Genomic DNA, 12,254 nt, shown 5'->3' with positions numbered 1-12,254 from the left:
TGTTTTGTTCATGATGTCATCTGAAACATAGTGGTTATGACAAATACATATGGAAATGAATGAATGGCCAAGGCCCCACCCTGCTATCCGCTCAGGGGAGGCTGGACGCCTGCCTGGCTGCTCCCTGCTTCTCAGCCCATCTGCCCCTCCTCCACATCCCTGCCATCACACTGTCCCTTCTCCCTCTGCTGCACTCGGCGGCGCTGCACATTCAACTATGTGCCGAGAAGGGCTTGCTGACTGTGTATATTCCAGGACTTCTAGGAAGCAAATTCCTGAAGTTACACCCATGTGTCTTGGATCCCTGGCAGGATGCTGAGTACTGGCTGACCTCTTGGAAAATTACCTGGTGAAGCTTCTGATCTAGGCATTGACTGAGGAAGGTCCTTATTAAATATAGGTCAACTGAAAGGGGTGGTGTGGAACTGTTTACCAGGTTAACTAGGAGAAATTCAGACACCGGAAAAACATGACATTTGGACAGGTAAATGAAAACAAAAGGGATCAAAAAACATCCGGAACAGAGGAAGCAGAGCAGTGTGAGGACAGAAGGTGTGTGGGGCATTTGGGAAGGCACTTAGGGGGTGTAAATAAAAACAGGTGCTGGAGGGGAGAGAGGGAGGAGGAAAACTGACCTACTTAATACTTTCAAGTCAGGAGACCTGAGCCTAAGACCCAGCTTCACCATCTGCTAGAGCAGCCTTGGGCCAGTCAGCTAAATCGCCCTGAGCCTCAGTTTCCTCTCCTGTGAAATAGGGATATTAACACCCACTTTTCAGCATGAGTAGGAGGATCAAAGCCCTGGGAGCCCTGGAAAGGAGGCTAAGGGTTAATGAGGTCTGAATCCTGGCTGAAGAGCTGCCCTTTGCGTTTCATAACTGTCCTGTGGAGACAACATGGTCTCTCCTGACCGTATTTTTACAGAAATGTAAAAAACTACAGATGCTTTAGACTCTAGTTACTATAAAATTAAAGTCAACTGCTATTTGTAAATTGATTCCGATTAGAATCAGAAAGACAACAAACAGTAAAAGGTGTTTGCAAACAGAATTTGCTATGGTTAAAGGGAGGAAGGAACACATGACTGAGATAGAATGAGGTTGGTCCTGGAAATAAAAAACAAAGTGCTGTATTCAAGGTAACAACAACCTCTTTCACCTGAAGCAAGAGAAGACTGCAAACCTGAAGATGGTGCTGGTTGTTCTTGAGGGTGTTGTAGATGACCCCAGTGTGACCACTGGCGTAGAGAAGGACTCTCTGGTTTTCTCGAATGTAATAAACGGGAAGGGAACTGTTCCACCCGAATGACCAGGTCATGGTCTGGAAGACAAAGGTAAAACCAGCAGGACATTATGGTGTGTGAGCCCAGAGCCCGTGGGGCGATCACGGCAGGAGTCCTGGAGGGAAAGAGTTCACATCATCAGCCAATAAAGAGACACCACCTTGGGACTTCCCTGGTGGCTCAGTGGCTAAGAATCCACCTTCCAACGCGGGTTATGTGGGTTCTATACCTGGTTGAAGAACTAAGATCCCGTGTGCCGCGGGGCAACTAAGCCCTCAGGCTGCAACTAAGACCCCAAACTGCCAAAAATATAAACAAATAAATCTTTTTTAAAGAGAGAAACATCACCTTGAGAAGTCCTCAAGAACATGCTACTACATGGGTGACCCCTAAGAATGTGATGCTAAGTGAAAGCAGTCAGATGCAAAGGACCACATACTGTATGACCCCATCTACATGGAAATGTCCAGAATAGGCAAATCCATAGAGATGGAAAGTAAGTCAATGGTTTCCAGGGGCTGGGGGAGGAAGTGGGGAGTGACTCCTTACTGTGTATGGGTTTCTTTTTGGGGTGATGGAATTGTTCTGAAATTAGATAATGGCAAACGTTGCATAACCTTGTGAATGGGCTAAGAAACCGAACAATTGTACTTTTTTTTTTTTTTGGCTGTGTCAGTTCTAAGTTGCGGCATACAGGGATTTTCGTTGGGTCATGAAGGATCATTCATTGCGGTACACAAACTCTCTAGTTGTAGTTTGAGGAGTTGGCTGCTCCGAGGCATGTGGGATTCTAGTTCCCCAACCAGGGATTAAAATCCGTGACCCTTGCATTGGCAGGTGGATTCTTAACTACTGGATCACCAGGGAAGACCCAATTGTACATTTTAAAAGGGTAAATTTTCATAGACATAGAAAACAAACTTATAGTTACACAAGGGGAAAGTAGGTTGGGAGGGAGGGATAAACTGGGAATTTGAGATTAAAATATACACACCACTATACATAAAACAGATAACTAACAAGGACCTACTGTATAGCACAGGGAACTATGCTCAATATCTTATAATAACCTATAAGGGAAAAGAATCTGAAAAAGAATATAAATGTGTGTGTATATATATATATATACACACACACACACAAATATATATTATATATAACTGAACCACTTGACTGTACATCTGAAACTAACATTGCAAATCAACTGCATTTCAACAAAAATAACTTTAAAAATTAAAAAAAATTAAAGGGTACACTTTACTGGGATGTGAAGAAACTAGGACCTTTATGCATTATGGGTGGGAGTGTGAAACAGTGAAGCTGGCGTGGAAAACAGTGTGGAGGTTCCTCAAAAAACTGAAAATACAATCACCATGTGGTCCAGCCATTACACTTCTGGGTATATTCCCAAAAGAACATCAATCAGAGTCTCGAAAAGATACGTGTACACCCATGTTCAGAGCAGCACGTTTTGCAATAGTCAAAAGGCAGAGGCAACCCCAGGGTCTGTGGACAGATGAATGGATAAACAATGTGTGAGGTACCAAGAATAGACAAATTCATAGAGACGGAAAGTAGAAGAGTGTTAGCCGCAACTGGGTGGGGGATGGGGAGCTGGAGGCTGTAGGTACAGTGTGTGTTTCACAAGATGAAGAGAGTTATGGGGATGGCGATGATGACAGTTGCACAACTCTATGAATATATTTACTGGGTTGGCCAAAAAGTTTGGCTGGGTTTTTCCATAACAGCTTATGGGGTTTTCCCTGGTGGCTCAGTTGGTAAACAATACACTTGCAATGCAGGAGACCCACGTTCAATCCCTGGGTCAGGAAGATCCCCCGGAGGAGGAAATGGCAACCCACTCCAGTATTCTAGCCTGGAAAATCCCATGGACAGAAGAACCTGTGGGCTACGGTCCATGGGGTCACAAAGAGTCAGACATGACTTAGCGACTAAACCACCACCACCTAACATGGTTTTTCCTTATGGAAAAACTAGAACAAACTTTTTGGCCAACCTAACAGAATCATTTTACATGTAAAAATGGTTATCCCAGTAAGTTTTATATTATGCACCTTTTAACACAATCTGATTAAAACTATTTATTTATTTGGCTGCACCAGGTCTTAGCTGCAGCACGTGGTATCTTTAGTTGCGGCATGAGAACTCAGTTGTGGCATGTGGGAACTAGTTCCCCGACTAGGAATAGAACTTGGGCCCCCTGCATTGGGAATCTTAGCCACTGGCCCACCAGGGAAGTCCCTTACCATAATCTTTTAAGAAACAGTTAAAAAAAAAAAAAAGAAACAGTTAAGAGGGTGGATTTTTTATGGTATGTGATTGATAACGCCATTTAGAAAGAAAAGCAAAGCTGCATGGTGCTTACACAGGTACAGTTACTGTGTAAGAATTCAGTGAGTTCTACACTTGTTTCTGCACTTTCTCTTTGTATATTTCAATAAAAATGTTTCCTTTAAAAAGAAAGGAAAGCCTTCAACAGTAAATAGAAACAAATTCCTATTTACCTACTTCCAAGAACCTAGAACCCAGTTCAGTAATCAGCCACACAGTGAGCACTGAATGTTGTGAAATTCAATCTACTGAATGAGAGTATGTAGAATGGATAAAGTTATAATAAAGTCACTAAGTAACTTCTTAATAAAGGCAATTATTTAGCCTGAGTATTTGTTCCTTATTCATGATTCTCCCTGGAAGGACAAAGTATTCAATATAAAGAGACAAAATTCCCTTAGGAGGATTAAAAACCCCATGTTTCCAGGAACAAGTAAAATAAAACAAAGTTAAAATTTCCTGAAATGAAAAATAACAGGTACTATAAATCTGACTATTGCTTTCAATTCAATAGCAGTTTGTTTATGTATATTTTTGTTTTCAATATCTCTTACAAAAATTACAGATAAACTGTGGTACATTCATAAAATGGAGTATCATTCAGTGATAAAAATAAATGAGGGGGGATTTCCGTGGTGGTCCAGTGGTTAAGACTTTGCCTTTCAATGCAGTGGGTGTGGGTTTGATCCCTGGTCCCAGAGCTTAGACCTGGTGGCCAAAAAACCAAAATGTAAAACAGAAACAATACTGTAACAAATTCAGTAAAGACTTTAAAAGTGGTTCACATCAAAAAAAAAAAAAAAGAAAGCAATGAAGGAATTCTCTGGCAGTCCAATGGTTAGGACTTGGCACTCTCGCTGCCAAGGGCCCAGGTCTGATCCCTGGTCAGGGAACGAGGATCCCACAAGCCACAAGACATGGTCAAAAAATTAAGTAAAATTAAAATTTTTAAAATTAAAAAGAAATTAGCTAATAAGCCGGAAGAGACACAGAAGAACCTTAAAGGCATGCTCCTAAGTGAAAGAAGCCAATCTGAAAAGGCTATATACTGTATGACTCCAAATACATGACATTCTGGAAAAGGCAAAACTATTAAAAAAAAATTTTTTTTAATTAAAAAAATTTAAAAACAATTAAAAAAATTTAATTAAAAAAAAATTAATGGTTGCCAGGGGCTGGGGTGCTAAAGGAGAAGGGGAAATGAACAGGTGGGGCACAGGAGATTTTTAGGGCAGTGAAACTACTCTGTATGAAACAACAGTGGTGGACATGTGTCAGTATGTATTTGTCAAAGCCCAGAGACTGTGCAACACACAGTGAACCCTAAGGTACACTATGGACTTCAGGTAATACTTATGCTTCCCTATTGGCTCATCCACTGTGACAAATGTACTGCACTAATGCAAGAATAACAGAGGAGACCGGGGTGGAAGAAGGCACAAGGGACTTACATGGGAATTCTCTGTTTTTCACTCAATTTTTCTATAACCTAAAACTGCCGCCCCTCCCCGCCCCATGAAGTCTATTTTAAAAATTAACCAAGGCTGATGTGGTAGAGTGTTTAAATGTAATTAGTTACCAAAAATCAGTGAATTATATTGGAGCATAGAGATGAAATTTGGTGCATTTCCTTTCTGATATTTGAATGATACTTAAGGTTAAATGATGGACCATATATTTCTCCCAAGACAGAGTGGGCAACGTGGCCGATTTCTCTCCTACGCACTTCATTCTCCATTATCTCCTCATTCCATCTGCTCATTTGCTGTAACTTAAATTTGTATTTAGATCTTTTATTGCGTGGGTGTGAGTGGTAGAATTATGGAATCATAATTGTCTCAATCTGCACCTTCTAGGAATGGGAATATTTCATATCTAGATGGATCTTTTTTTAAATTAATTTATTTGGCTATGCTGTGTCTTAGTTGCAGCACGCAGGATCTTCATTGTAGCCTGTGGGGTCTAGTTCCCTGACCAGGGATCAAACCAGCGCCCCCTGCCTTGGGAGGGCGGAATCTTAACCACTGGACCATCAGGGAAGTCCCCTCTAGCTGCTTCTTAAAAGCCAATTTCTTCATGTGAGAGGGTTCTTTTGGAAACCTGGTAATTCTAAAAGGCCTTATTGTCATCCTGGAAATTTATTCTCCAATTTAACAAATTAGTTATAAAAAGAACACATTCTTAACTAGACTCCTGCCTCCAGGTAAAACAACTCTTCCAAGATCAAAACTAGGTGGAGCTCACTCAGTAGTCACAGAACTTCCTTGAGTAGCTTTACCATTAACCAAAATCACACAGGACTCATACTCATTGCATTTTGCACTAATTTCGATGTTTATGGTGGATGATCATGGGGACAGTCACCTCTCATGGTGATCTGGAAAACAAAACTTGATTGCCAAAACCAGATTTCACTATATTTGATAGTCGTATCATTCCTTCTCATAAACTCATGATACCTTGTTTTTTGGGTGGAGATGTCATCTGCAGTTACGCCTATTTACCATGGGCACTTCAACTTATGACAGGCCTCTGGGATAAGGTGGGGTACCCCAAAGGAAAAGGAGGGTGCTGTGGCACATAGATGGAGAAGCATACGCACTGAAGGGTTAGGGGAAACACACTGACTGAAACCACCCACCCTGGCCAGGCAGCATAGTAACCACTGCATGAGTTATTTCACAACAGGAGGTCCCAATAAGGAACACAATCCTCCTCGCTCTCATCCATCTTGGCTGAGCAATGCGTGCACCACCGGAAATGACCCTGATTGGCCAGAGACAACCTGGACACTAATCCCATCACCATAAAACCCGAGACTGCGAGCCATGTGGCAGAGCAGTTCTCCTGGGTTCTCTCACCCTCCTGCTCCCCACCTGGGCGCCCCTTCCCAGTAAGGTCTCTTGCTTTGTCAGCACGTGCACCTCCTTGGACAATTCATTTCCAAGTGTTGGACAAGAGCCCACTTTCAGGCCCTGAAGGGGGTCCCCCTTCCTGCAGCAGAAGCACCTTTGGTGAGAGCAAGAAATTAGAAACAGAGTAAATGGCCATCAATAGAGAAATAGCTGAATTTAAAATGAGGATGTGGATACACATTCACTGATACAAAAAAATCCTCTAAGACATATTAAGTGCAAAAACATTTTACAGAGATGCAGAATATCTCACTGGTAAAAACAAAAACTGAAACACAAACTCTTGTGTGTGTGTGTAGATACATATTTGTATATGTACCAGAAAAAGTCTGGAAAGATACATGGTTATACCAAACTGCAACAGTAATCACCTCAGGAAAAAGGTATTGGGTGAGAGTGTGTTAAAGAATAGGAATCTGTGCCTTAGATATAGATATAGATATAGATGCTTTTCTTTCTTAAAGAAAAAAGAAATAGAGGGTGAAATTTTTTTTAAGAAAAATAAATACAGACATTTATTTATTTATTTGTCTGCACCAGGTCTTAGTTGCAGCACACAAGATCTTTGAGCTTAGGCTCTTCAGTTGCAGCATGTGGGATCTAGTTCGCTGACCACGGATCGAACCCAGACCCCTTGTATTTTGTATTGGGAGCAGAGAGTCTTAGTCACTGAACCTCCAAGCAAGTCCCTGTATATAAATATATATATTTTTAATAAAGAGCACTTATTCATTTTAACAAAAAGACGAACCAATAAAGGCAAAAAGAAAGGAAAAAGAAAGTGCACTCAAAGAGCTAAGCAAACTTGCCAAGGGGGACAGCCTCAGCAAGTTTGGTTCCGCAGCAAGCCCAAGGCTAACAGGGGCCCAGACTTGCATGGTGGCTTTTGTCGAGTCCAGGGAGCAGGGGCCCTGGCACAAAGATCGCTTGCTCTCATCAGTGATATCACCTGATTTCTGGTTAGTTGGCTAAACAAGACCAATGTCCTCATGGGCTCTGAAAAACTCAAAGTTATTTCTTCTTTCAGACCAAGCAACTTCAAGCTTGAAGCTTTAACTTCACTGCTCAAAGCCAGCCACATCTACAGAAAGGAGGCTGTCAGTCTCTCTGCACTTCCCCCTCGGCATCCTTCCATTACCACCACCACCACCACCCATTCATCATCTGGTTGTTAACACTTGTCAAGTGCTCACTCTGTGTTAGGAACTGCATTGAGTATACACACTCCATCACTTATGAATCTTCCAAAGGCATGGATCTACAGTGGGGAGGCGGGGGGAAGATGAATCCCAGGAAACAATTTTTGGAAAGTAGCAGATGGAGGAAGAAGGGGGAAAAGAAACCTCCTCTTCCTTCTCTTGGCAAATGATAATATTTTTATTCCTTGCAGATGGCGCCTCCCTGCAATGCTGTCAGTGGCAGCAAAGGCAGACTCCATTGGACCGGCTGGTGCTTTTCCTGGTGGCTTTCACTTCTTCCAGACCTTTCACTTATTGATCCATTTTGGGGTGGCTAGTTTTTAGGAAACTGTCATGGTTTGGGGAGCTGGTGAAGGGATCAAGCCAGTTACAGGAGAAGAGGTGACGAGAGGAGGAGAAAGGGAAGAATTGGTAGCTGGAAGAGAAGTATTAGATTATCAAAGAGAGAGAGTGGGAAAGGGAGAGTACCAGATAGAGAGAGGGGAGAGGGGAAAAGGGAGGGAGAGATTTTGAGTCTCCCACAAGAAAACGACACCCTAGGCTTCCCTGGTGGTCCAGTGGTTAAGACTGTGTTCTTCCACTGCAGAGGGCGTGGGTTCCATCCCTGGTTGAGGAACTACCCACATGCCTCGAGGTGCAGCCAAAAAAAAGAAAAGAACACCCTATGCAACAGACAAACCGCTTGCGGAATTTCCTTGCCTGCAGAACAGCGCCGCTATTGAACCCAGATGCAGTGCATTCTGTCACACACGTCCAGCCAGAGCTCTGAACTGAACTTTAAAAAGACCCAAGTCTATGATTAGCTTAAAATGGATCTTTATGGTGGCATTTTTTTCCATAGGCATAAAATTCCCCTACTTCAAAATACTCTCAAAGCACTGGGGGCCATTTGGCAGCTTGGATAGGAGAAGGGCTTGAGGGAGAATGGATACACGTATGTGTACAGCTGAGTTCCTTAGCTGTTCACCTGAAACTTTCGCAACATTGTTAATCAGCTATACCCCAATACAAAAATAAAAAGTTTTAAAAAGTAAACACATAAAAGGATGCCACACTTACCAAGGGATACACGTTGGTACTCTCCCTCCTTTGGAACAAAATGTCCTCCGTGGCGGTGGAGACCAGCGACGCCTTGGTGAGCCTTGCTTTGGGCTGTGATTCTTCTTCACTTTTCTCGCTGATGGATTCTCTCTTTTCTTTTCTCCTTTCCCTCTTTTCCTCCTCCAAGTCTCCCCTTTCTGGTTCCAAGTCTCTCCCTTCTTCTTCCAATTCACCTGGGGGCCTCTGGTTGAGCTCACCTAAAGGCTGCCTTTCCGGGAAACTAATCAGTGTTTCCCCAGAAGTGGTTACATCCAAATCCGGAAACTCTAATTGTGAGCCAGGGCTTCTTGGAAGCTCGAATGTTTCCAAAAGCTCTGACTGTAATGAATGCTTTGACTTGCTACCACTTTTCTTTAAAAAAAAAGAAATAAAAAGGAGACTGTGATGCCAAATACAGTACACGCTGCTACACGCCCTCATTTAGTTTCCTTTCTTTTCCTAAGCAGCAAGTCTTAGTGTTAGCCTCACATCAGAATCATGAACAGCTTTAAAAGGGAGACTGGGACGTTTTGTTCTCAAATAACAGGAATCGTGGGTGTGTCAGGTTTATTCTCAGCTTACTAGCAGACCCACAACAACAAAATGATTCTTCTAAGTGGCCTCCAAAACCACCACAAAGTCACAGAGAGTCACTTCTCCTTGGGGCTTCCCAGGTGGCTTAGTGGGTAAAGAATCCACCTGCAACGCAGGAGATGCAGGAGACTCAGGTTTGATCCCTAGGTTGGGAAGATCCCACGGAGGAAGGCATGGCAACCCACTCTAGTATTCTTGCCTGGGAAAGTCCATGGACAGAGGAGCCTGGAGAGCTACAGTCCACAGGGTCCCAGATAGTCAGACATGACTGAAGCAACTGAACACGCAGGCGCACATTTCTCCTTGGACCACAGCTGAGTTTTACAGGCTGACTCTGTTTAGATGAGCACACTCCAGCTAACCACTGTCCTTTAAGTCAGCTCTGGTACACACTTCCTCCAGGAAGCTTTCCCTGATCATCCTCAAAGCTGGGTTGTCAGCCTTAATATAGATACATATCTCTTATGCATCTCTCAATCACTCCACTTAGTTCAGTTGTTTAACATTTATTTGACTGTGCCAGGCCTTAGTTGCGGCATATGGGATCTAATTCCCTGACCAGGGATCCAACCCAGGCCCCCCTGCATTGGGAGCTCAGAATCTGAGCCACTGGACCACCAGGGAGGTCCCCTCACTCTACTTAGTTTTCTAACACTTGCTCTTTGGTTATGGGTCTGCCTCCCTACACATCCTAGAGCTCCTTAAGAGAATGGACTGTGTCTTATTTGGTTTTATATTCCCATAGCCGGGCAGGTAAGTGGGTAACAAGCATGCAATTAATGACTAGGAATGAATGAACGAATGACAATTCCTACTTACTGAGGATGTTCCTGACAAGTCTGTCTGGGAATCAGTCTGTGTAAGTCTCTCCAAACTGATCATGGATGTGGTGATTTCTTGGGGCTTCACTGTGGTTTCTTCCTGTGCTCCTGGGGCCTCCTCTTCCTCCTCCAGTGCTTCTGCAGTCTCTTCCCCCATTTCTTCGACAGCCTCCTTCCCAAATCCTTCCACCTCTTCCTCTCCCTTCCCTCCCTCTTCCTCCTCATGCTCCTCCACTCTCTTCTCCCCTTCCCCTTCTTCCTCTCCCTCCTCTTTCCCTTCCCTGTCCTCCCCTTCCTCTTCTCTTATCTCCACCTCTCCTTCCTCCCCATCCTCTGCTTCTGCATCCTCCCCAAACTCCCTCCTTTCTTCTTCTCCCTCCTCCTCCTCTTCTGAAGACTCTGTCCATACTAATCTGTTCACTTCTTTTAATTCCTGTTGCATATTTTCTAGCCCTTCAAAATTTGGATATTCTTCTTCTTTATCATCTTCATCTTCTTCTTCCATTTCTATTTCTCCATATTCTTCTGTTTCTTCTAGTGGGTTTTCCTCTGCATCTGACATTCTTCTCTTTGGAGTTTTCTCTAGAGAAATTTTGAGCATAATAATCAGCAGGGCCCTCTCTGTCCCACTTTGATTTCCTGGTCTACAAACGTATCAATGAAATGGGCAATGCCAGCTCTGTCCCTTTCCATGAGAATGAGAAGAATGCCAGACTCATGGGAAAGCTTGTCCAAAATCTTTAAAAATATTGATGCCCCACCGCACCCCCCACCCCCGGGGCTTCGTTCCTTTCTAGGAATAATTTTAGAGCCCTCTAACTCACTTTAAATATACTTATATTCCCACAGGCAGCAAAATAACCCAGGCATTGGCAACAATTCTAATCATATGAATCAAGGAAGAAGCAGGTAGTGGTTAAAAGTGTTGTCTTTTCAGTCAGCCTGTGCTGGCACTGAATCCCGGTTCCACCACTCAGTTGCTCTGTGACCTTGGGCAAGTCACTTTACCCACCCCCCCTCCCCGAGTCTAAATCTGCTCACAGACAAAATGAAAATGGTAAGCCTACATTCTGGGGGTCTTGTGAAGATGAGATGACGTACGTAAAATGCTCAACAGAGTTGCCACAGAGTGCTTGAGAAATGGCAGCAGTCATTTAGAAAGTTTAAAAGCCTTTTAACGTATTCTCTCGTTTATTCCTCACAGCAAACTTAAAGAGTCTGAGGCCCTGAGAGGTGTAGTAACTTATTCAAGGTAAAACAGCAAGTAAGAAACAAGGTGGGGGCGGGGGCGGGTAGAGTGGGGGAGCAGGTGTCTGGGCCCTTGGGGGCACAAAGCCCAGGGGCGGTTGAGGTCTCCCTGGAGCTACCTCAGGCCGCGCCCAGATGGAGTGAGCGCCCCCCGCCCCCCGAGAGGCACCAGGCCCCGCCTTGCCGGGGACCTCGCTCCTGACTCAAAGAGCGCACCCACCCTGGTCCTCAAAGGCCGGGGTCGTCCCGCTGCGTGAAGCCCTCTTCCCACCTCCCGGTCTCCAGCTGCCGCCGCTTTCTCCACAGACTCCCTAGTTACGGTTGCCAACCAAGCCCCGTCTCCATGGTAACCGCTGCCGCCGCAGGCGACGGGCCGTAAAGCGAGAAGGCTGGACCGAAATCACGTGCCCAGAAAGAGGCGGGAGCGGGCTGAGCACGCCCCCTTGTGGTCAGAGGGGAGAGGGGCCACCGCGACTCGGCCCGCTGAAATTGGCTTTCCTCTTCCCCTGTCCGCAACTCTTTCCCTTGGAGCCATCCACCAAGAAGCTGCAGCGGCCAATCCTAACACTTCTGACTTTTTGAAGGCTTGACAAAATTAAGTGAAGAAGTACGACCTGTTTGATAAAATTCTCTTTGTCAAAAGCAAACTGAATTTTCCGGTCTCGTTGATGCAGCATACAGCTGTCCTCCAAGGCTCCTCACCCAGGGAACTACATGTTGTGTAGATTATTTTAGCTGGCTGGGATTAAATATTACACAGGTT

The 12,254-nt window shown here is 44.3% G+C and overlaps 1 protein-coding gene across 8 annotated transcripts in view; it reads right to left on the bottom strand.

Moving 5' to 3' along the window:
- The window catches only part of CFAP251 (cilia and flagella associated protein 251), a 72,544-nt gene extending 60,751 nt beyond the window's left edge, over nucleotides 1-11,793 (bottom strand). For 3 of the 8 annotated variants that reach the window (XR_014068519.1, XM_081540112.1, XM_081540113.1), the window contains exons 1-4: nucleotides 11,712-11,793; nucleotides 10,242-10,825; nucleotides 8,808-9,200; nucleotides 1,183-1,320 (exon numbers count right to left, since the gene is read on the bottom strand). Coding sequence is in view for 7 of the 8 variants with exons in the window: in XM_081540112.1 (XP_081396238.1) it covers nucleotides 1,183-1,320; nucleotides 8,808-9,200; nucleotides 10,242-10,805 (1,095 nt within the window). In the remaining variant the exon portion in view is untranslated. Of the gene's footprint in view, nucleotides 1-1,158; nucleotides 1,321-8,807; nucleotides 9,201-10,241; nucleotides 10,826-11,711 lie in introns of all 8 variants that reach the window. The other 5 variants (XM_081540111.1, XM_081540115.1, XM_081540114.1 and 2 more) reach the window with 5 other exon arrangements.
- Nucleotides 11,794-12,254: the final 461 nt, after the last annotated feature.

Source organism: Giraffa tippelskirchi, chromosome 11 (assembly GCF_054371585.1).
Source record: "Giraffa tippelskirchi isolate mGirTip1 chromosome 11, T2T-mGirTip1v1.2.pri, whole genome shotgun sequence".
NCBI classification, from domain to species: domain Eukaryota; kingdom Metazoa; phylum Chordata; class Mammalia; order Artiodactyla; family Giraffidae; genus Giraffa; species Giraffa tippelskirchi.
Note: the sequence above shows the minus strand (reverse complement) of the source record. Positions and strands in the feature narration are given on the sequence as shown.